General features: G+C 36.9%; 1 protein-coding gene across 20 annotated transcripts in view; it reads left to right on the top strand.

Moving 5' to 3' along the window:
* The window catches only part of MYT1L (myelin transcription factor 1 like), a 316,913-nt gene that overhangs the window by 197,786 nt on the left and 96,940 nt on the right, over positions 1 to 22,187 (top strand). For 16 of the 20 annotated variants that reach the window (XM_040058847.2, XM_058419772.1, XM_040058845.2 and 13 more), the window contains one exon: positions 12,506 to 12,879. In XM_040058847.2, the coding sequence (XP_039914781.1) occupies positions 12,506 to 12,879 (374 nt within the window). The remainder of the gene's footprint in view (positions 1 to 12,505; positions 12,880 to 22,187) is intronic. The other 4 variants (XM_058419777.1, XM_058419776.1, XM_058419774.1 and 1 more) reach the window with 1 other exon arrangement.

Genomic DNA, 22,187 nt, shown 5'->3' with positions numbered 1-22,187 from the left:
CTTCTGTTTAGTACGTTACCAGTCAATTAGAGATGAGACAACAGTTTTCCCCTGTTAAATTTCTACATCTGGGATTTTCACAAGAATTTCACAATATATAGATCAGAAAATAAGCACAAAATTCTAGAGCACAAGTACAAGTAGACCTTTGGTGCTGAAGTTGAAGACAAGGATCCACAAAATTCCCAAGGCTGTAGCTGACCAAACTTGTAATAGAAAACCAAATTCTGTAATTCCTGGAAATGCTGCCAGTTTATCTAAGCTGTGCTGCTCAGGGCTTTCTGCCTTTCAGAATGTTTGAGATTTGCATGCTGCAGGTACCAGCATCCTCGGATCCAGAAGACAGCAGGAATTCTCTGCTCACACTAACATGCAGGTGCCTTATTTCTATAGACAGTACAGCAGTCACATGCCTTTCACTGAAAAAATTAGTGGTAGTTGTGCATCCTGGACAAGCAGTGTTACTTAGGAAGCAACATACTGCTTCAGTTTTTCCACTAGGTTGAATGGGTGCAAGCATCATGTTAATTCTCAAGCCAGAGCCATACCAAAATGATGACGGAAAACACTGGCAAGGATTCTTCTGTTCTGGCTATTGAAGTCAGGCCTTTGAATAGAAGGAAGTTTTTACAGAGAACAAAGAAAGAGGAGTTACTTCAATAGTTAAAGGACTGCTCTAGAGGAACCAGATTTGGAGCCATAAGAGGTTGTTTGGGTAAAACCAACCAACCAAAAAAAAAAATCACAAAATGAAAAAACTCAAACCTAAAAAAAAAAAAAAAAAAAGGTTGTTCCATTTGCTTGACAACTTTTTTCAACCTTCTTTTTTCAACCTTGTTAAAATGGTTGAATTATCATTAAAAAGAAGAAAAGTCAGATAACAGTACCACACCACCTGTAATCAAAACAGAAGTAAATAAAGTAGCTGTCCATACTACGGGCATGACTCTTCTACCTGAATCAGAAAGTGTATTTTTTGGATTATGAGTCATGTTTTCAAGATTATGCCTAATTCCAAACTGAAACTACATGCAGACATCAAGAACAGAAAAGTTATTTTAGAAGCATTCTTTTCACAATACTTCATATTTTTTAGTTTGGATATAGCACAATTGCTCTTTTGACTCCTAGGCTTACATACCTACATGTTATCAGTGGGGAATTTATTATCTAAGGAACTGATGACTTATGATGTTGCCACAACTATTATCATGATAGATCCCCAAATATAAAGAGAACACTTTTAAAAGTAACTAACTCATTGCTAACCAACTTTTAGTGATGTGTGCTAAACATCGAATACCTCAAACTATTAAAAAAGTTAAAGTAGCCTTTGAAGTTGCACACACTTGCTAAAAAGTTGGCTTTTATCTTTTAAAACTAAGGAATCTTTTCCCCCTCTTGCCATCCTCCTGTTATGCATTCCTACTTCCAGTCATTTCTCAGTTTTACTCTTTGGTCCTTGGACAGAACATAATTCTGGACTTTTTGCTATTCAGTCTTGCTACCTTTCTTGCCTATGCATCCTTAAAACTGAGCAGCTGAAATTCAGAGAGGGACAACTGCCACATTTCTCTTAAAAATCTAGCCATAGGAGGTATACTGGCAGCAGATTTTCAATGGAAAATGCCATTTCCTCCCACAGCCCAGCTGCCACATTTAAATCATGCTGTGTGGGGCTTCCACTCTCTTGGAAGGCTATTTTCATTTGCCTTCAGAAATTCTTCTACAGTCTAATGGAACTCACTGTCAGCTATAAAAAGCAACATTATGTGCCATAGTATTTTTTTTAATTGTGATATGACTCAAGTTGAAGCCTTCTTATTCTCCACTAGAATGTGATGGAATTCAGTTTGACTTTTTTGTTTAGGGTTTTTTTTTTTTTACCTGAACAGACATCCTTCCTTTCATCAGATATATCAAAAAAGGCCAGATTAAGGCAAAGCCATCTGGTTTTTAATTATTATATTTATATGATTAACCTAGGAGGTAATCTTTCATTTTTAGACTGAAGTATTTCTAATTCTCCTAATAATGAAAAATTAAAGCTGAAAAACATCAACTGAACATGAGATATAAATTTGTCCTTTGAGTCTGCTGACAGCTTGAACCAATTTCTTTATGATAGGTAAGCTTGTAGCTCATGGGTATGCTACCTGCAATACTCCCTAATACTATAGCAAAGAAACTTCTGTGTGCTGAAGAAGGATACTAGTTCAGTAGATTATTATCACAAACAAATATATGCCTTTCAGGGTGTAAGTCATGGCAGAGGGGAGGAGGTTCTCAATCCTTTAACAACCAGAATTTAGGACATTTCACACTTGAATGACTCCTAACCGACCGTGCAAGACACAGAGCAGTATCCTGTGGCTTAAGCTGGAGGTGAGACTCCAGTACATAAGCACTGAAGTGTTTGCAGCTTGTATTACTTCTGCTTTTGTCATTTTTTTCCTGTAATTTCAGATGTTTACAGAGGACAGTCTTGTGCTAGAAGGCTGCTGCACACCATTATTTCTTTCCACTGGTTATATTCTGTAGCGGTTAGCTATTTTGCTCAAGTAAGAATCTTATTGCTATAGTTACAGGAAATTTTTTGTATCCTATTTTTTTAATTCTGACCCATATGTCTTCCTTAGTTAAAATTAAGTCGGGAGTCAGTGCTATTGTGTGTCTACGCAGATATGATGAGAAGATTATGATAAGAATAAAGTAGATAGTATCACTATAGTAGCTCTGCATTATAGATGTAATTAAATGACAGCACACTCTATTACTCGATACTTAAGTACATGCTAGAATATAGTTTTACTATTCTGTTGTTGTCAAATAAGATACATCAAGTCTACGCCTAAAGGTGTTGATTTTACTAATAGATATCTAGCCATGTTTTTAAGTGATGGACAGTACAGCTACATGAACCACCTTTGATTTCCAGCACTTTTATTTCCCTTGGTTTTTGAATGCTTAAGCATAACGTGCTGAACTACTTAAAGGAAATCACATTTAAAATATTGGAATTGAAAGATCTCATGTTCAAGGCTCAAACATTGAGAGTGTGCAAAAATGTTTTGTAACTGATAGGTGCACTCTTGTAGCATATTCTGACCCTTTCAAACTGGTCATGATTGATTGTGAACTTTTCCATTTTATGATATTATAATGAAAAATAAATAAATTGGAATTTGCCCTCCCCTCTGCCTGTAAGCCAAGTTGTCATTACCACTGAGGCTGAAAACACAGGATACACACAAATCTGTACACCTCAACAGCTCTAGATGATGCTTTTATTCAACTCCATGTAGCCAACATAATTTTCATCTCTATGTAGAAAAATAGGTGTTCTTTCCCAAAGTTTTTTTGTCAAATTCATATATATTTTTTAGATAAACGTGGACCTCAGGATTTTGATTTAGTGCAGAAGTCCGTGTTCTTTGAGTTAGTGCAGAAATGGTCACTGACTCTGCATGTTCCCATATTTATGTTTCCAGGTTACGTCTAAATCAACATCAAAGTACGCAGAATCAATAACCACTTAGCAAAACTTGATTATATGCATTTCATCTAATGAATCAGTGAGTCATTAAACCTGTGGTCTTCACACTATCCTGCTCTCCTTGATCAGCCCCAGTATTCAAGGATCTGGCAACGAGACATTATCAATTGTCTCTTCTTGCTCTCGAACACACAGTTAAGTTGGGTATTTGCCATCCCAAGATTAGAGGGAAACTCCAGCATTTGTCTGACATTGGAACATACAGATAGTCTTGAAAAGATTGTGAAGCTGTAGAGGGGAGGATTATTCAAGTTAAGTGATACAGCAGCTGTGGAAAGGAAAGAAATAGGGTTTTGGGTTTCTTGTCATAAAACTATTATGGCATATGGTTTTACATTCTGTTAGGTATTGTCTTTATTGAATCTGGACAGACAAGTAAAAAGTAAAAGGAGAGAAAAATTCTTGGACTTGTCTCACTATTAACAGATTCCTAAGTGGTGTAAATACAAGTTAATCACCAACATCTCTCTTTATTTTCACTAAATAAAGTGTCTAAGAAAGATAAGATGAATAGGCTCCCAGAAGACTCCTGTTTCTCTGGCCTGAGTAATGAAGGTATCTTAGCATGACATACGTAGACTTAGGTTTTGGAAGCCATGGGCTAGGTGAGAAATGAACCCTATCAATGACATCATAAGTCATGGGGCAGATATTATATTGATTTATTTGTATAAATACTCCTGAATAATCAACAACTGCAGGGCATGTACTTTGCTAACCTATGCTGCCACGTAAGTTTTTAGTCCTATGATGTGTTACATATATTTTTTGTATCTTGCTTGAAATGAGCTCTCCATGGCTGAGAGGTTTCCCATATATTTGTACAACACGTAGAAATACATTGCTGTGCTTAATTTTTCTTTGCTGAACAGCTGTTGTGTTCAACCAATTAAATAAACTTGTTTGAATGGGTTAGTTATTGCAAAACTTAACGTTTCCTTTTAGTTGTCATGTCCCAAGAGCAGAGGCTTTGGTGATGGGTGAAATGATCTCACCAGCCAGAGTGGAGGCTAGTTTGTCAGTGTTCCTCCCAGGGTTCAGTAACACCAGTTTGGGGTCTCAGTGAACTCTGATGGGGAGACGCTTCACATGGAGATGATAGGGACCAATGAAATAAAAGATTCCTGCTTTGACTTAATTTATTGTGACTGTATTAAGTACATCAAAGTTATTCTGCTTTTTTTTTTTGCTTAAAAATAAATATTTCAATATCTGAATTTCTAAAAGAAAAAATACTTGAGTCTTGAGCTCCATAATTTACTTCTGGCACATCATTCTATCATATTATTTGTTACTTCTAAGTCTTTTTGGCAATGCTGGTTTTTAGGCACCAGTTTTTCTGTAAGGTTATTTAGTTAAATATTGCTGTACATGGGTGGATCTGTGGTTTAAAAAGGCTCTGAGTTGCAAAAGAGTAGAGTTGGCTTTTAAAACTCTGTGGAGAAAGTATCATGTCTCCCTCTGCCTTTTGAGATCCAGCATGCTTCTGGGCACTTCTGTAATTTTTCTTGCTGTACTATAATGTGGAAGAGTAAATGTTTGCAACTCCAGAAGGAAAAGCAGTTTGAATGTTCTACATTTCACTCATTCCTGTCACTGTAGCTTATGCCTATTAAGGTAAATTAATAGTTTTCACTGAAGCAAATTACTATTGTATACATATCTAAACTGAAAAGTCAACAATGTTCTATTTGGTACAAATAAATGAAGCAAAGAGGGTGTGTTTTGCACACACAAAAGTGCTTTCTGCTTATAAGAATCTGATTTATTTAATCAGAGGCAGAAGCTCATGAGAAAGCCTGAAATACAGGAAAACTGTAGAGATGGGTTTATTGCATTTTAAAAGATATTAGTTAATTTAAATTATAATTTAAATACATAAAAACATATTAATTTGGTCACAATTTTCAAAAAGTATTTAAGCATGTCAAACCAGATTTTCCAAAGCACTGCCTCTGGGTTAGTGCCTAACCCCAACAGAGAAGACAGGGGTTTGGGCAGTCATTCTGTAAGTGGCCTTAGATGCCATGGTGCTTGGCAGTGCAATGGTTGCAAGAAGCATGCCTGATTCTGGAACAGCAGGCTCCTGGAAAGCAGATTTGAGTAAGCTTGTCTTCTGCATTGGGTTTCATAGCACATAGAACGCTAGCACAGAATTTTAATTCATCTCATTGGAAGCACCAAAACCAGTGTGTCCCAGCTCCAGCTTCTAGTCTGCAATTAGCCATCTCTAAAATAAAACCCCCAAAACTCCATGTCTTGCTTGAACTTTGACTTGTTGCTTTTCCCATTTTCTCTTCTTAAGTGATTGGACTTTAGCTTTTCACAGCCTGGAAAGATTTGACTCAACACTTCCCATATTCTGTAAGAGTATGCAGGCATTTTGTGGGAATTCTGTGGGAGAGAAAAGATTCTTGACCAGTGTGGCTTAGAAGAGTAATTTGTAATTTCCCACATGAAGGAAGTTTGACTTTACCACTCTGCAATTAGCACTGTCCACTGCTGCTCATTCATGTAGCAAGTTGGCATACTTTAAGCAGTATTCAAATATGGATGGAAAGTCATCTTCAGCTGAAAGAGTTTATTCTTGCAATTGAGTAGACAAATCACTAGGCTGGAATGAATCTCTTTTTCTGAATTTATTATAATTTTTTTCATTCCTATCAATTCATTGATCCAACTTCACCAGGAGAGCTACTAGCTCTTCTTTATAGTAGTCTGCTGGGAAGGGCTTCCACTGTAGTGCGGGGACTTCAAGCTGTAGGGTTTGCTGGAATCTAAATATTTATTTTTAGATCAACTTCTATCAATTGATATTATCAGCCCTTTCAAGCTAATGGTCACTGCCTTGAGAGTGACTTAAAACATTGCAGTGTTACCCAAATTAATTTGATTTGCTCATTCTTAAAAGACTGGATTTGTTAGAGAACTTATCTGATAAATGCCTGTTTTCTCAATACTCTAAAACTCTTCATCTGGAGGTCTAGACTTGGAATTTATCTAGTCCAAACCCAAAATAATACCTAGCAATATCCAGTGGGACAAATATAGATGCCTTGGGAACTTTCCACCTAAAGCCTTAAGCAGAACTTTGCTTCCAAGCATATTCTGCCTAATTTGCTATCTTATAAACTGTATATAACATTCCACCTTACAAACACTTCAGATACTGAAGTACTTAATTTAATCTTTCTGAAAACTCCATTAGGTGTTTGTATAGCAAATTTTTTGATTCTATTCCCTACCAAATGTTTTGGTTTCTGTTAAATTAAGTTCTTGCATTAAAAAAAAAGAATGAGAACGCTGTTACTGGAGACACTTTTTAGTTTGAAAAAAGGTTTAATAAGATTTTTCAAAGTACTACTAAGAAAGAAAAAGATAACAATACTCAAAAAAAAGTATTATTCACATTTAGAGCATAACATTGGCATTATCTTATTTTTCTTCGCTTGAATCTTATAACTTGAGGCATCTGAAATAATAGACTCAATAGAAAGAAGAGACAACTGAAAAAAGGATGCTGGCAAACATGGCACACAGGAATTACTTTATCCAAACTGGGTATTTAAAGTTGACTGAACTCTTAATAATCATATAACTTCCCTTTCTCATATTCTCATTTTCCTCTAAGAAGAAAACCTCCTCCAGATAAAGATGTCATGTTCCAACTTTGGCGTGCAAGTTGGCATATTGTAGAGGGAAAAATATTGGTCAGTAATCTTATTTAGAAAATCCTTTGTATTTATTTGGTCCTAAACTATGTATATTTAAATAGATATGTCAGTTGTTATAGATTAGAAATAATAACCATACTAATTATCCTGAAAATTATATTAGTAATAAAATATCTATTAAAAATCAGTACGTTCAAGTCTAGAGAAGAAATACCTATTTCCTCAACTATGCTCCGACTGAATGTACCAGTGAGTAGCATCATAAAGTTTTTAATGGAGAGAAATTGCATGAAAGTTAAAAAAATACCATAAGTCATCTTCTAACTAAGGAGTATAAAGTGATATATTATTTCTTCCATTTTTTCAATGATTAATATCTATATGTCCTTTTGAAGCTTATCACTATGAAATTCAACACCATTCTTTCCACAAGAATTATTCATGACAGATTCCAAAAACCAGAGATGTCTGAGACACACAGCAAAGCAGTGTAGAATATTCAAAAGTGTGTCTCAGGAAGCCCAGATATACACCCTGCTGAAACCCAAGAGAGTGGCTCCTGAAGCGTGAGGAGAAAATAAGACAAACACAGCTGACCAGGGAAATACAGGGAGTAGTGAAAGAATGGATAAGGGCAGACATGGCACATAAATCAATGGGGTCAATGCTCTGGGCAGGGATAAGCAAGTCTAAAAATAACCAAATAAGGGGATGATCACAGAAGCCAAAATTGAAAATGTAGAGAAATTGCAGAAGCTGTAAGGACAAACAATAAGAGCTTTCACAAATATACAAGGAACGAGAGGTCGCTGGGAGAGACTGTCATCTCTGTATGTGGGGAAGTCAGTAGCACACACTGCTGGGAAGCCAGCGCAGCCTTCCCCTTGGTGTGCTCGCTGGGAGACCACAGGGAACATGCCAGAAACAGAGAGAAGTGTCCTGGAGGCAGAATCTGAAAAATTAATGAAACAAAGGATGAGAGCGGAACAGGTTAAGAAAGAAGAAGAAAATAGGGCAATTTAACAGTAGGCTTCAGGTCTGGTGGCCTGTTTCCTGGGTTTCTAAAACACATAGTGAGGGGTTTTTTAACTCTTTCAGGCTATGAAGTCTGCCATACATGAGGTATATATAAGCTGTGTGAGGTATACAGTTGAAAAGCAGAAGAAAGCCAGTACAAGCCAGCATTGCAAAGGTTTTATATGAAAAATCACTGCAATGGTGGCTTTATCAAGTATAAATCCAAGTAGAGACAAAACCAGGTTAAGGTTGTGGAATATCTGGTACAAATTAATTAGGAGAATTTGCAAAAGCTGAGTTGAACTAGTGATAGGACAAGGAGTAATGAATAGAAATTGGAACAGAAGAAATTTAGGCTGGGTATGAGGAAGAAATTTTTTGCTGTGGGAGTGGTGAGGTTGTGGATCCCCCACCCCCGAAAGTATTGAAAGCCATCTTGAACAAGGTGTTGAGCAATCTGGTCTAGTGGAGGTCTGTCTAGTGGAGGTCAATCTGCTCTGTCCATGGCAGAGGGGTTGGAATAGGTGGTCTTTAAGTTAGGTCCCTTCCAACCTAAACCATTCTATGATTCTTTGAACTAGCATACACCATTTCCTTAGCAAAACTACATATTTCTAAGCCTTAAGATTGGATCCAGTTATTAAAATATACAAATAATTGTGTCTTGTAGTTGCTGATGTGTCCTCAGTTTTAATTCTATGAGCAAAGGCACTGAAAATAGATTCATAAAGATAGAAACTAAAGTCAAAGTTCACAACTTTACTTGAATAGCTGAGTTCCAAACAGGTATTTAATTAGATTTATAAAACATCGAAATCATCAGACAGCTTACTGGAATTGATTTCCATTGCCAGTTATGCACTTTCCAGGGGGCCCTGAGTCCCAAGCGATGCTATAGATTCTCACAAACTTTATAAAGTATTGTATAGAAGACCATAAAGATGAGACAAAATATTAAAGGTGACAAAATATTAAAGATGACAAAAAATGATGTGATGATTTCTTTCTACCTTTGACCAATAATTTGTATCTAAAAAGTCATGCAGTTCTTCTTAGTTGTCAAATACAAAAATTAAACAGTAGTTCAAACCAAAATAGATGTATCTGTCATTCCCCCTGTCCTCTGCCTCACTTCTTACACTTCTGTAAATTCCAATAAAGATTGTTTTGGGGCATTAATAGATGAAAACTGTTACAAGTATTTAGTGTTTTTAAATGGAAAAATATTGGTGCAGGATGGAATTAATTTTCTGACTTTAGTGTGACAAAATGGCCATGGCTGGTTGGAACTTTGAGCAATCTGATCTAGTGAAAGGTGTCTCTGCCCGTGGCAGGGGAGTTGATCTTTGAGTAGATGTTTTTTAAAGATCATCTTTAAGTAGATGATCTTTAAGGGACCATCCAAATCAGTCCATGATTTGATGAAAAGTTCTACTTTGTATGAATGCCTGTGGGGAAAAATGTTCACAATTACCCATCTATGGGTGCCCTTTTAGGTCAGAGCTGCCCAAGTGTCATCAGTGCCACTTACAAGGTTCTAAGGTTATAATAAGAGGAAGAAAAATCCTGGGGATTTGTGGGGGTAAGCCTACTCACATCTTTGGAAATAAAGAGCAAGATTTAGAGAACATATAAATTAACAAATAATGGCACTCTGAAGAAGCTATGGTGAGGGAAGTATGAGTATGAAAGAGAAAGAACGGAAACCAAGGAAGCAAGACACATCCATTCAGTAAATGTTAATCTGTCTGCTTAAATCATATTGAATGATATGCAAGTTTCTAAAATCTGCCTGTGCTCCAGGACGTGATCAGCTCTTGTTTCCCAGGATGCAGCCTCTCTTAGACACCTAAATAAGCAGGTTCCTCCCTAATTATCCGGCCATTTTCCTCAGCACAACACACACTCTGAAATTCTAGTTCTGAGGAAAAAATCATGTCTTCTCAGACCTCCATGAGGAGACTTTAAATAGGTAGCTGCTGAAACCCCATAGCACCAGGGAAAGCACCAAAATAAACCTGCAGAACCTGCAGGTCAGAACTACAAGAAACAGTGCTTCCCTTTTGCCCCAGGTTTTATGCTGTATCCAGACTGATGAAGACTGAATTCCTATTTGTGCCTTGACTGTGATGATGTGGGATGTTTATCATTGAGATATGTCCTACATTTCCCCTTGATACTGGGCAGCTGGGTCCTGACCAAGAGGAAGACTCACAGGACAGGACAGTCATTTGGCACTGAACTGTGGTGATCTAGGACAAGGATTTCTTCTGTATTTATAGGTTTTACTTTGAAGTGTCTTTAGATAGAAACAAATACAGTCCAGAGAGAAAACATGAGAAGCTTAGGGCTCCCTATTTTTTCAGGTTTAGGGCTCTTAAAATTAATGAAGAGTTAAGCTTTTGCTTGCCTGTTGCATCAATTTCTTGCTTCCAGGCGCACTGGGTCTCATCTTCCATAAGAGGACGCTCTTCCACTGACTATGCCTTCTGGATGGAGCATGGCTCTGAAATCTGGAGGTTGCGGATCTGTTCCCCCTCTAGCCTGCATCACTAGGCCAAAATTTTGATGCGGGTGTCTGGAATCCATATTCTGCTAGGATTACTACTCTACTCCCAAGTGAGGTGTACTGGAATCCTGGATGGAGGGTTTTATGCAGTATTTCTCTGTAGTGTTAATGGATGCAGGTGTTCTTAGGCATGCTGGATTAGACTTCAAAGACACCTGTTGTCCCCACAGAGACAAAGGTGCCTGTGTTGCACAAAAAAGGTCTCCTGTAGCAGGTTTTTCATGAATACCATCTTTTGTGACTCTCTATGTTCCTTAGACATGTGTGTGCCAAGCAGACTGTGAAAAAGTGATTTGAAATTTAGGTAAGAGAAAACCTAAGTTAGGCACTTAAATAAAGTAACTGGGTGCTTAAATAGAATTGTTTTAACCTAAATAGCAGTTTAAGTAATCAGGATGAATAGCTGCTGGGATGTAATTAAATTTGATCAAGATCAAGACTATGAGTATGCCATATAGTGCAGTACTAAATGTGGCCAAGCGCCAGATATTTCAGTGGTCTGTCAACAGAATATGAAGTATTATTAGAGTGGAAGAAAATAAGAGCTCCTTGGTGTATTTGGATAAAGGGAAAAAGAATATAACATAAAACATAAGTTACTAGTAGATATGCAGAAGAGAATAGTTGAAATATCCCAAAACTAGTTAATCATAGGAAGAAGACTAAAAACTGATATAGCTTGAGTAATGTTATAATCACACAATGAAAAAGTTCTAAGAGGAAGTTCTTTGAACAAAAAGTAGTGAGTGTATTCTGTCACACATCACAGAGGATTTAGAGGTTACACAAGGGAGAGCAATTTCAACAAACACAGGTTGTGTGATCAATGAGAAGCGGGTGGCTACTCTGGTAGAAGACCAGGACTCTGAAATACTATTTCTGTTACAATGCATTAAAATGATTGATTAGGAAGTGGTACTCCGTTTTGAAAAGTCCGTCTTCATTGACAAAAGATTTTGTTTATTGTTTGAGGTGTGGGGTTTTTTGTTGTTGTTTGGTTTTTGTGGGTTTTTGTTGTTGTTGTTGTTGTTTTGTTTTTTTTAACATGAAAACACTTGTAACACTGGCCATGATAATTACTGGGGTTGGTTGTTTTAAGGAGCTTGCTTTCCCATTTGTCCAGCCTTGTAGCATGTAATAGAGAAGAACAGTGGGGAATTTAAGAGTGATTCATTATTATTTTTGTATTACTATGTTACTATTTATAATAATAACAAACAACGGCATTCAAAATAATTATGATCATATTTTTATTATTTAAACATCATTGAAACATATTTGCACACAATCAAAATACTGAACACTACAAAATTATGAAGCACTGTGTTACTCCTGAGTGTTGTAAAGTTAGCTATAGGTAGGACAAGATTGCTGCTTTTTTAACTATTTTCATCTGCCTGAGAAAGGAGTGTAGCATGTTAAAAATGAATGAGAAGGAGAAACACATATTTGTATCACTTCTGAAGCTGTTATGCTATTGTGTATGTGTGACATTTTCAGGCAAATAATAGTCACTTGGATTTTTGCAGGTTTTGTGTCCTTCCCCTTGGACATCATTGTCTAAACATAACTTTACTTTGAAAACATGCATTTTGTGAACAGCAGCTAATCATGATGTAGAATTAGAATATATGACTAAATAAAATCTGAAGGATAGTGTAATAATTTGCATCTTTTATTTTTGAACAGTGTTTATGGCTGTCCATTGGCAAAAAAAAGAAAAACACAAGATAAGCAACCGCAAGAACCAGCTCCCAAAAGAAAACCCTTTGTGGTTAAAGCAGACAACTCTTCAGTAGATGAGTGCTATGAAACTGATGGAACAGAGGAAATGGATGAAAAGGAAGAGGAAGAAGAGGAAGAGGATGAAGAAGAGGAGGAATATTCTGATGATAATGAGGAGCAAGGTGACGAGGAGGAGGATGATGAGGAGATAGATCGAGAAGAAGAAGAGGAGATTGAGGAGGAAGAAGAGGAGGATGAAGAGGAAGGTGAAGATGTGGAGGATGAAGAGGAGGAGGAAGAAGAAGAGGAGGAAGAAGAGGAGGAGGAGGAAGAACGTGGTAATAATCAGAGTATTAGTAAAAAGTAAACAGTGTGTGTGTTTCTGGGGTAATCTTCTAGTGTGGTGTGTGAGGATTTAGCTGTTCAGTTCTCATTAAAGCTAATGGAAATCATGCAGTTAAATATCTCTGCTCCACACTGAAAATATACCCCACTGTGTTCTCTTAACATTTATTTTAATAAGTCTGTCTTCCAAATATTTTTAATACACCAGCACTCACATTTCTAACAAGGAGGGTGGAGGTGTGTTTGTGCTAAAAATGCTTGCATAAAATGTAATCTTCATAGTGGATTAATGCATGCAATTACCAGGAGAATATTCACGAAGGTACAAGCCAAGCATCAGCTACAGCTGGATGCCTGTACTAATCATTGCAAGGGTATTTGCTTGATCTCTTTATAGAATGTCAATAATTTCCCACATAAATTCTGTCACAAGTTTGCAGAGAATTTTTGTGAGCAAAAATGGACCTCTTCCCTCTGAAAATTTTGCCCTATACTTCCCCCTACCCCAAGAAACTATTCAGAACTATTATAATATACTTTGGTTCTTTTAGACTTGAATTCTTTGTGTTTTAGTTGATTCTATCAAAAGGATAACGAGTGACAGGTTTACACAGATAACGTCTTTCTAAAGTTTATATATTTTTTGTTATCATGCCATGGCATAAATGCCATTTAGACATACAGGTTACTGGTAGTAACCAAATTAATGCAGTAGCAATGTGATTACCCTATTCAACTTTCTCTTTTTCTGGGATATTAGACTTTTATATATACTTTCAAAATATGTAATCACTGTCCATTTACTCCTTATGCTGATGACAGACATCATAATGCACTGGGGTGAAATGAAGGAATCATGCAAAAATTAATGAGCTATCTAAAAAGTATTTTGTTCCCATTTCCAGGGAACACGTTTTTGGTTGGGTAGATTCACCTTTCTAACCAATAAAAATATAAGAAAAGCTTTCAGCACTCCTCAGTTGGATTCCTCTTAGGAACCAGGTATGAAAGTTGTATGACTTTTGTTTCAGCATTCTGTAAGGTCAGATCTTAAAGAAAGACTTTGGAAGTATTCTTTCCCTTTGGGCAAGATGGTGGCCAGCTGGGTGGCTATCAGAGTTTTCTCAGATACTGCATCTGTAGCATTTCCTTAATTGCCTGAATTTATCACAAAATTGCTAGAGATTAAATGGTCAGTCTTAAAAGTTGCAAGAGTTTGATGCAACAAGGAAGTAATTTCCTTTTGCAGGGAACTCTGCTGTTTCAGAACCTGGAAGAGAAGCTGCGTTAAATCAGGCTGATGTGCAACTGCTGTTGTTCTCTTGATGAGCAAGTGCAGGATGTCCAGCAGTTTCTTTAAAAATAGCGGTGACTAAGTTTGTTGGTCTTAGAGTATGGTGCAACTGCTGATGTGATTTCAGCTGACATTAAAAACTTTGAATCTACACTATCAAAAATGATGAAAGGAAAAGGAAAACGAAAGCACAACTCAAGAGCTCAAAACAATTGCTTCTGGCAAGCCAGTAGGCTTGATACTCAGTTTATTTTTCTATGATAATGAAACACAGTGGTTTACTTATTTCAACACAGTTACACATGCAGTTAGTGGTCCTAATCAATGTGAAGAGACTGACATTGTTTTTTGACTGCTTTCCTTCCATATATAGTAGGCTGTGGTTAAGAACTGCAAAAAATTTACAAAGGTACCTCTATTAGCTGCTCTGCGTATTACTTGAAATTAAAACTTACATAGGTCAACTTTTTCTTAGGAACTCATGGTTTTTATTCCAGTAACTAAACAAATGTACATTAATAAATAAATACGTGTTCTATTTAAATGATTAGTCATTAAGAAAAATTCTGCATGAAATCAGAGAAGTGATAATAAAATTTGAAAAGTATTTCATGATCCTTGAGAGTATCAACATAGTAATCAGTATGCAACAGTCCTAGTTAGAACAAAGATGATTTACAAGGAAGAGTTTCTAGCAATTAATTAGGAAGGTAGTATAGAGTTCCTTATGTCTATGCCAAAGAGTAGAGAGTGATAAGAGTTTGGTTTTGATGAGATCTAGAGACTAATTAATAAATCATATTTTTAAAAATAGTTTCTTTCCTATTGTTTCCACTAGGGATACTGATGTTTCACTTTATCTTGTTTGTAGCATAAGATGCACTAATAGAATTTGGGCTGCTGATTTTACAGAAAAATGAGGTGCAAAATTAGGTATTCTTACACTGCATGGTCTGAATATGACTCTTGCCTTTATCTATTGACTATATGGAAAATTAGATCTGTCAGCTGTGAATTTAGTTGTCTCAATCACTTGCTGCTCACTGTAAGGCTCACTATAATATTGTAGTAAACCACCTTATAAGTAACCTTAAAGCAGGAAGCCTTAATGTGTCATAGTATTCCTGTCCCTAGAAACGAAAAGCAGAATTATCCACTGATCACCAGGATGCCTACACAGTTCTTACAGAAGTTTCTGTCACTAGTACTATAGATCACAGCAGTTCAGAAAATTTCCAGAAGTAGCTATAGTCTAGGTGAACAAAACAGTTAAAAATCATAAGTATTGGTGACAGAAGAATTCCATGAGCAAATATAGGATAGGACTGTAGTGGCAGAAAGGGGGAAGGGGGGAAGGGAGAAGGTTGGATGGTATGGGTAAGGTATTTCACCATTTCTTAGGTCAAATTCAGTTTTCTAGTAGAAAAGGGTAAATTCTGGGAAACTCAGCTATGTCACTGGTATGTCATTGCCCATTCCTTTTTTTTTAAAAGAAATGGGAATTTTGAATGGGGTTCTCAGTAGATGTAGGTACTATACAGGTAATGTAAACAGTTCCTATTGGAAATACTTGGGCATTCATTGAAACCATCACCATTTCTTGAAAATCGTAGCCTTGTCCTTGGTAATCTAAAGGACATAGAAAACACAGATGTATCCTAACAGTCTGATAAATCTTGAAATACCAATTTAAAACTAAAGGAAATAAAACAACCAAACTTTTTTGATGAGTCCTAAATTCTGTGCTTGTACTTCTGTACACAATACTTTGAATCAAAATTCATGTTTTAAACTCTCCGTCAATGGCTAGCATATCCTTTAAATTTCCATTAAATCTGAATTGCTTTGAAGAGCAAGTATTTATCTGTCTATCTATGAAGAGACTTGAGAAGCCCCTCTGTTCAGCACAGCCACTAAAGGAGAGATGAATCTTACTGATTTCCCTTCTGTCCCTAGTTAAAAAGGAAAGATAGAGATGACCTGTGTTACCCGTGATAACCTAACCTGTAAATTTAAACACAAGTGGGAAGGAGTGAGAGTAAAGGCTGCTTTTGGGGCACCCCTTCTCTGTGATGACAACTGCCAAGAACCTTTGGATTAAAAACTGAATTGTGCATTCAATTTTCAAGGCAAACCAAAGTACTTTCTTCTGGGATGAGCTTGCTTCAGGTAGTTGGATCCTGAAATGATCCTGATCCTGGATCCTTTCACAATGATTTTCTATTAAAAACAAACAAACAAACAAACAAACAAAAAACACCTCCCCTGGAGAAGCTCCCGGAACAGATGTTCCAAGGAAGTATTTAGTCCATATCACATGAAAGCATTCAAAATGCTTGTACTCTGGGAATTTTCTCATCAGTAACAGGTGGAGTTAGGTTGATTCTAGACCTGAGGTAACTTGATACATCATTCAAATCAATTTCCCAGATAATGCTACAAAAACTACTGCAGTTTCTTAACAGGTGTATTAGGAGTCTTTTAGATTGTACCTTATATTTTCTATTAAACTCAAAGTAGTTGGCATAACCAGTATACTAATACGTGGTATTGTACCTAATTTTTCAAGTGAAATACACTTCAAAAATAGCTGTAAACCACAGATAGCAGTGTGTATTCAAGGGAGACATAGAACAGGTTTTTCTAATAAGAAAAACGAGCACATGGAACAGAGATAGATGTACCTGTTTTCATATTTCATAGAATAATAGAATTATTTAGTGTCTTGGTTTTGAAAGACAGTTGTCTGCCAAGGAAAGCTAGAGCCTCCCTTGGAATGGAGAATGTAACCCCCCTCCCTCTAAATTATTATAATTTTGCAATTAGGGGCTTTCAGGCAAAAATATGGGAATAGGAGTAACAGTTCTTTACTAGGAATATTAAAAAAAAACAAACAACAACAACAACAAAAACCAACCAAACAAACAAACAAAACAAACAAAAAAAACCCCAAAACAAACAAATGTAGTAGTACAAAAAAACAAGCAAGGAAGCAAACAAAAATCCTGGAAAACCCCTGACAAGAGTCAGGGATACAACCTGACACCTTGTTGTTCAGGGTGTTGGAAGCAGTCTAAATAAGTCTTCCTGGAATAACAGGTGTGGTTTTGTGGAGTAGAGATGGCCCTGTAGAAAGTCCGGTGGTGACAAGATGGGTCCAGTCTTCCTCTGAGCATCCAGTGGAAAAACTGTATGCCTTGTATCCTTCAGTCTTTATCTTCAGTCTTATCTTCAGTTTTTATCTAGCTAGGAACAGCTGGCTCCTCCCCCACTGTGTGGAGCATCTCACAATGGGATGATGGAATGTGTCATGTCATTGGTGGGCCCTAATGGCCCATTATCAGAAGATGTCCCCCTGGAGGATGGAGGGGTGGTGAAAGAGATAAGAAACACTGCCCCACCTGGATTTACTGGCTGGGCCATTATCAGAAGGCATCCGCCCCCCTCCCCCCTGGAGTCACAAGAGAAGGATAAAATATCTCCCAAAAATCAGCTTTCAATAGGTGAAATAGAATACACATATTTAGGTTACATAATCTAAGACATTTAGGCTGGAAGAGACCTCTAAGACCATTGAATCCAAGAGTATTTGTTTAAATTGTAGGATTGTTTTTTAAAAAAAATCTCATCATATTTTTGTATTGTTTCTTTCATTTGCATGAACTCAAGACAGATAGACCAGCAAAATGTAAAATCTACCTATCAGCTCTATTGAGATCAGCTCCACTATTTTCCTGATCCCCGTAGCAGATTGCATCTGAAGCACTTGTGTCCTCTGAGCAAGAGGAGACCCAAATGCCAATCTAAAAGAGGAAAGAAGCCCACGTGCTGAGGAAAACATGGTGGCACACAGCTTCCCAGCTGTGCATGCTGCTGCAACACTCCTGATAAAGTAAACATCTTGATGAAATGAAGGCAACCTATCTGTATTAGCAAGGTCATCTGTCAGCCTGCTGACCACTAATCATGCTCATTTATTCAAACTGCTAGAAGGAAAGTGGTCGTCTATTTGGTGAACCAGTAGGTGTTCAGTCTTAATCAGAGCAGAGAGCTGCGCTCATGTGTACCTCACAGACAAAACAACTAATAGAAGTAAATTATAGCTTTAAATTAAGAGCTTAGTTGATTAGAGCATAATGCTAGTAATACCAAGACTGTGTGTTTGATCCCTTTATGGGCCATTTCCTTAAGAGTTGCAATTGATGATCCTTGGAGTCCGCTTCCAACTCAGAATATTCTGTGAATCTGATACCTGCATTTTACATTGAAGAAGCAAGCATGGGTTACAACATGTTCTGCTGTTTAGCTTTTTATATTTCATATTGAGAGATTCAGACTTTTCACTAAAAATTGTTGTTGGAAATAATGCAATTAAAATATTTGGTACTGGTGGTTTAGGCCTGGAAACCTCAAGGTTGTTGGAGTAGGGTGGGGAAACAGTTAGCTGGTAAATAGCCTCTGGATATTTCTAGTTCTTGTGGAAAAGGTTGGATCTTTGTGTTGCTGTTACATTTTTGTGGTTGGTTGGTTAGTTGGTTGGTTGGTTTGTTGATTGCTTAAATATGACTCAAGTGCTAATAAATTCTGCTTTTTACTGTGTTCCATGCTCAAGGTCTCTACTATACAGAATAATTTATAGATCATATAATTTAAACTCATTAAAAAACAATATTTAGACATAGTCTTATAATTCTCTGAAGCAAGATTGGGTCTGATACTGAGCTTGTTCGCCTCAAGACAAATCAAGGATAGCTTTATGTCAGTAGCATTCCATTTATGTGAGGTGGTATGTTGCACATGTTGTCCCTAGCTTTTCCCATTTGAAGAATTGTTTTAGAAGACTTCCTTTGATTTTAATGTTTAACTCAGAAGCTCAGTAAACCTTCTGGGCTGTGTCTAGAAACTTACATTGCCCTCTCCATCTTAATTTCCACATTTAATAAAATAATTTACTTAAGTATCATTCTCATGTAGAAGCTTACCTATTAACTCCTTTCCTACAAATAAAAGGCCTTAAATGATAATGTGAAATATCTGATCCTTCAAAAGCAAATTATCAGTTATAGCTTTCTGCAGTGTAAAGAAATGATTCACCTTTAATGAGACAGATTATAGATCTCTGTCATACACAACTTTGGTTGATGTAAGCAGAAATTCTGTAGAGGACATTGGCATACTTAAAGAGTTCAGGCTCTGACCTGAAGGCCTTAGTAAAAGCATCTAGGAACACATTCAGCACCACATCTGATTTCAATTTGCATTATTCTGAAACTGTTTTACATGGCATGGGACTGCTTGTTTATATTTTTAATACACTAACCCCTTCCTTCAGTGTTAGCTGAACTTGAGATGTTGGGCCCATTGTCCTGTCAAATTGTTTCAGGGCTTGTCTGCAACCAAAGCTTTCCATCATCTTGCCAGAGCAGTAGGTTTGGAAAGGAACCATGTCTCAGCAGCACTGCTTTGGATTCTCACAGGTTGCAGTCCTCAAGAAAAGGCTGCCTTTTCTGCATTTCCATTGCATCCTTCCAACTGCAGAAAAATACTGTGTGGATCCTTGATTTTTTCCTATTTCGTTTGTTGTCTGACAAGATCTTAGAGTAAAATTAATTCTTTCTGGAATAAGATGGATTGGAGAAGTAATTAAAGTGCTGTAGTCTTAGAGGTGTAGCTCTGTTCTTGCTTAGACTCTCTGTAACCTGTAATTGCCAATGATCTGGTTTTGGCACAACTCTCCCAAGAAGCCAGTTGATTATATGATGTAGTGCTTTAAAGAATCAATAATTAGCTCAATTTATATAGCAGTTCTTTGCATCCATATTTGTAAATTACCTGACATTGTAGAAGGTCTCACATCTCGAATATGTCACTTTTAGAAACATTTTCAGGAGCTGTACAGAACTGAACTCTTAATGATCTCGCTTTGAATTCCTTTGTCTTTTACAGTGCTACTTCAAAGAGTCCATTGCCCGCACTGTACCACACCTTACACAGTGACCACAGACTCTGAACCCTTCTTGACACTACAGATGTAATGATTCTTTAAAATAACTTTTGCTTGGCCAGTGGCCAGTGTTAGAGGTTCCTGTTTTTCCTCTTGTGTTAAGAGTGCTGCTCTAAGAGCAATTTTGATGACCCTATTAATTCCCAATTCCCACTAGGCTTACAGTGTTTGTACTAAAAGAGTGAACACAAATAGTAGCTTTTCATCCTGAATAGCAGAGAACTTTATTTGGTAACGGTGGGAGTTAATTTTGCCCTATTAGGGCTCCTCCAGGAGATAATAAAATGAAATGAAATTACACACTGGATTGATAATTTCTTCTGATCCATGTCCATTTTCACAAATCAAATTTGCAGTCCTAGAAAATGCCTCAAATCACAGAAGTTTTAACTGAAATATATAAACTTTTTGAAACAAAAGCACTGATGTGTAATGAACATATATATGTAATTTTGAATACTTTTGCACTATGGAAGTGTTTCTTCCTTATTTTACAGGTCCTAAACCAGTTGACCTTTGTTCTTTATGTCACTTATATCACATGATATAGTCTTTTTACTGTAAGAAATACTTGCCTTTCTGTAAATTAATGTATTCTTCAAGTTGTTTTTTTCCTTGAGAGTGGACTCTGGGAGCTACAGTTAGTGAGCTGGGCAGCAAGCAAAGCCAAGTCATTTAGCAGAATACAAATAAACCCCAAAAACTAGTGATAAGAAAGAAACCACTTAAAGGAGGCTAGGTTTGGTCAATGTTGTTGAAATCTTCAGAATTATGTGGTTACATTAAGGCTTCATGCGGAAAGTACTGAAAATAGTCACTTACATTAAGCGTTTCAAGTATCCATACCACCACACAGAGGGTGTGGAAGATACATGCTGTCTGCAGTAAATATTATTGCTATAGCAAAAATTTGTGGTGGCTCTGTCAGAGAAAGTTAACAGGATTGACAAGTCAAGACTTAGTGGGGGTTTATTAGATGAACTCACCATCATTCTGTCATCCCAAAAGCTTAATTTTGCAGGCTATACTATTAAAGAGAAGGGTAGGAACTAGTATTGCTGTGACACTAAAGGAATGCCACAGGAGAACTGAACTTAAAATTACAAAAACAGACAAATCAAGCAGACATTTTCTTCCTTGTGCTCCACAGACATGGGTTACTGACAAGGGCAAAGGTCTGTGTGTCGTGAACACAATACAGGAGTGTTTGCAAAGCTGCTCAGGCCTATGTCAGACTAGGGTTCTGTCATTACAAAGCATATGTGGTGAGATTCCTTGCTTGTCATAAGGCAAGCTGTGCAAATGCTTTTCTTCTGATTTCTATTGTATCAAATCTATTGTTTCACCAACTGTCTCCACTTATTTTAGAAGTTCTGTATAAACAAGATACATCTGCAGAGCAATTACTTGGATACCCTGTAAAGAGCTAGGCTGAAGATTTACTGAACATTGTCATTCTGTCATCTGCAATAATTAAGGCATTGTTCAACTTTAAGGCTGGCATCCAGTAGAAAGTTAAAAATTGTTTCTTCTTCTATTGCAACGTGTTGAATAAAACTTTGCCCTCAGATCATTAAGAGAAACATTTTAAAAAGTAATAGTGGAAATGGAGAAAAAGAGATCATTATTAAGGATGACTGTTAGGCATAAGGCTGAAGTTAGACTTACAAAAAGTGTACTAAAGTTTATAGTAGTGTTTGTTTATTATCTAGTGAGCACAGTTTATGAATGTCCTTCCCTGGAAATACAGCCAAAAAGGACAACTTTCAGAAGAGTAGAAACTGGAATCCTGTCTTAGGAGCCAAGGGTTCTGTTAACAATTGTGGAGTGAGACAAATGTTTCACAATAGAATGGAATGAAAATTCTACCCCTATCTGCAATGAAGTTGCCTGAGTTAAGTACAGGAGTTCAATGCCACGTGTCCTTCTTTTCCTAACACAGAAGGTTGGAGACTAGGCCAGTGACTGTTTTGCATAGGGAATGCTTTTACACACATTTCTGG

Source organism: Hirundo rustica, chromosome 3 (assembly GCF_015227805.2).
Source record: "Hirundo rustica isolate bHirRus1 chromosome 3, bHirRus1.pri.v3, whole genome shotgun sequence".
NCBI lineage: Eukaryota > Metazoa > Chordata > Aves > Passeriformes > Hirundinidae > Hirundo > Hirundo rustica.
The sequence above is the reverse complement of the archived record's forward strand: the minus strand, read 5'-3'. Positions and strand labels throughout refer to the sequence as shown.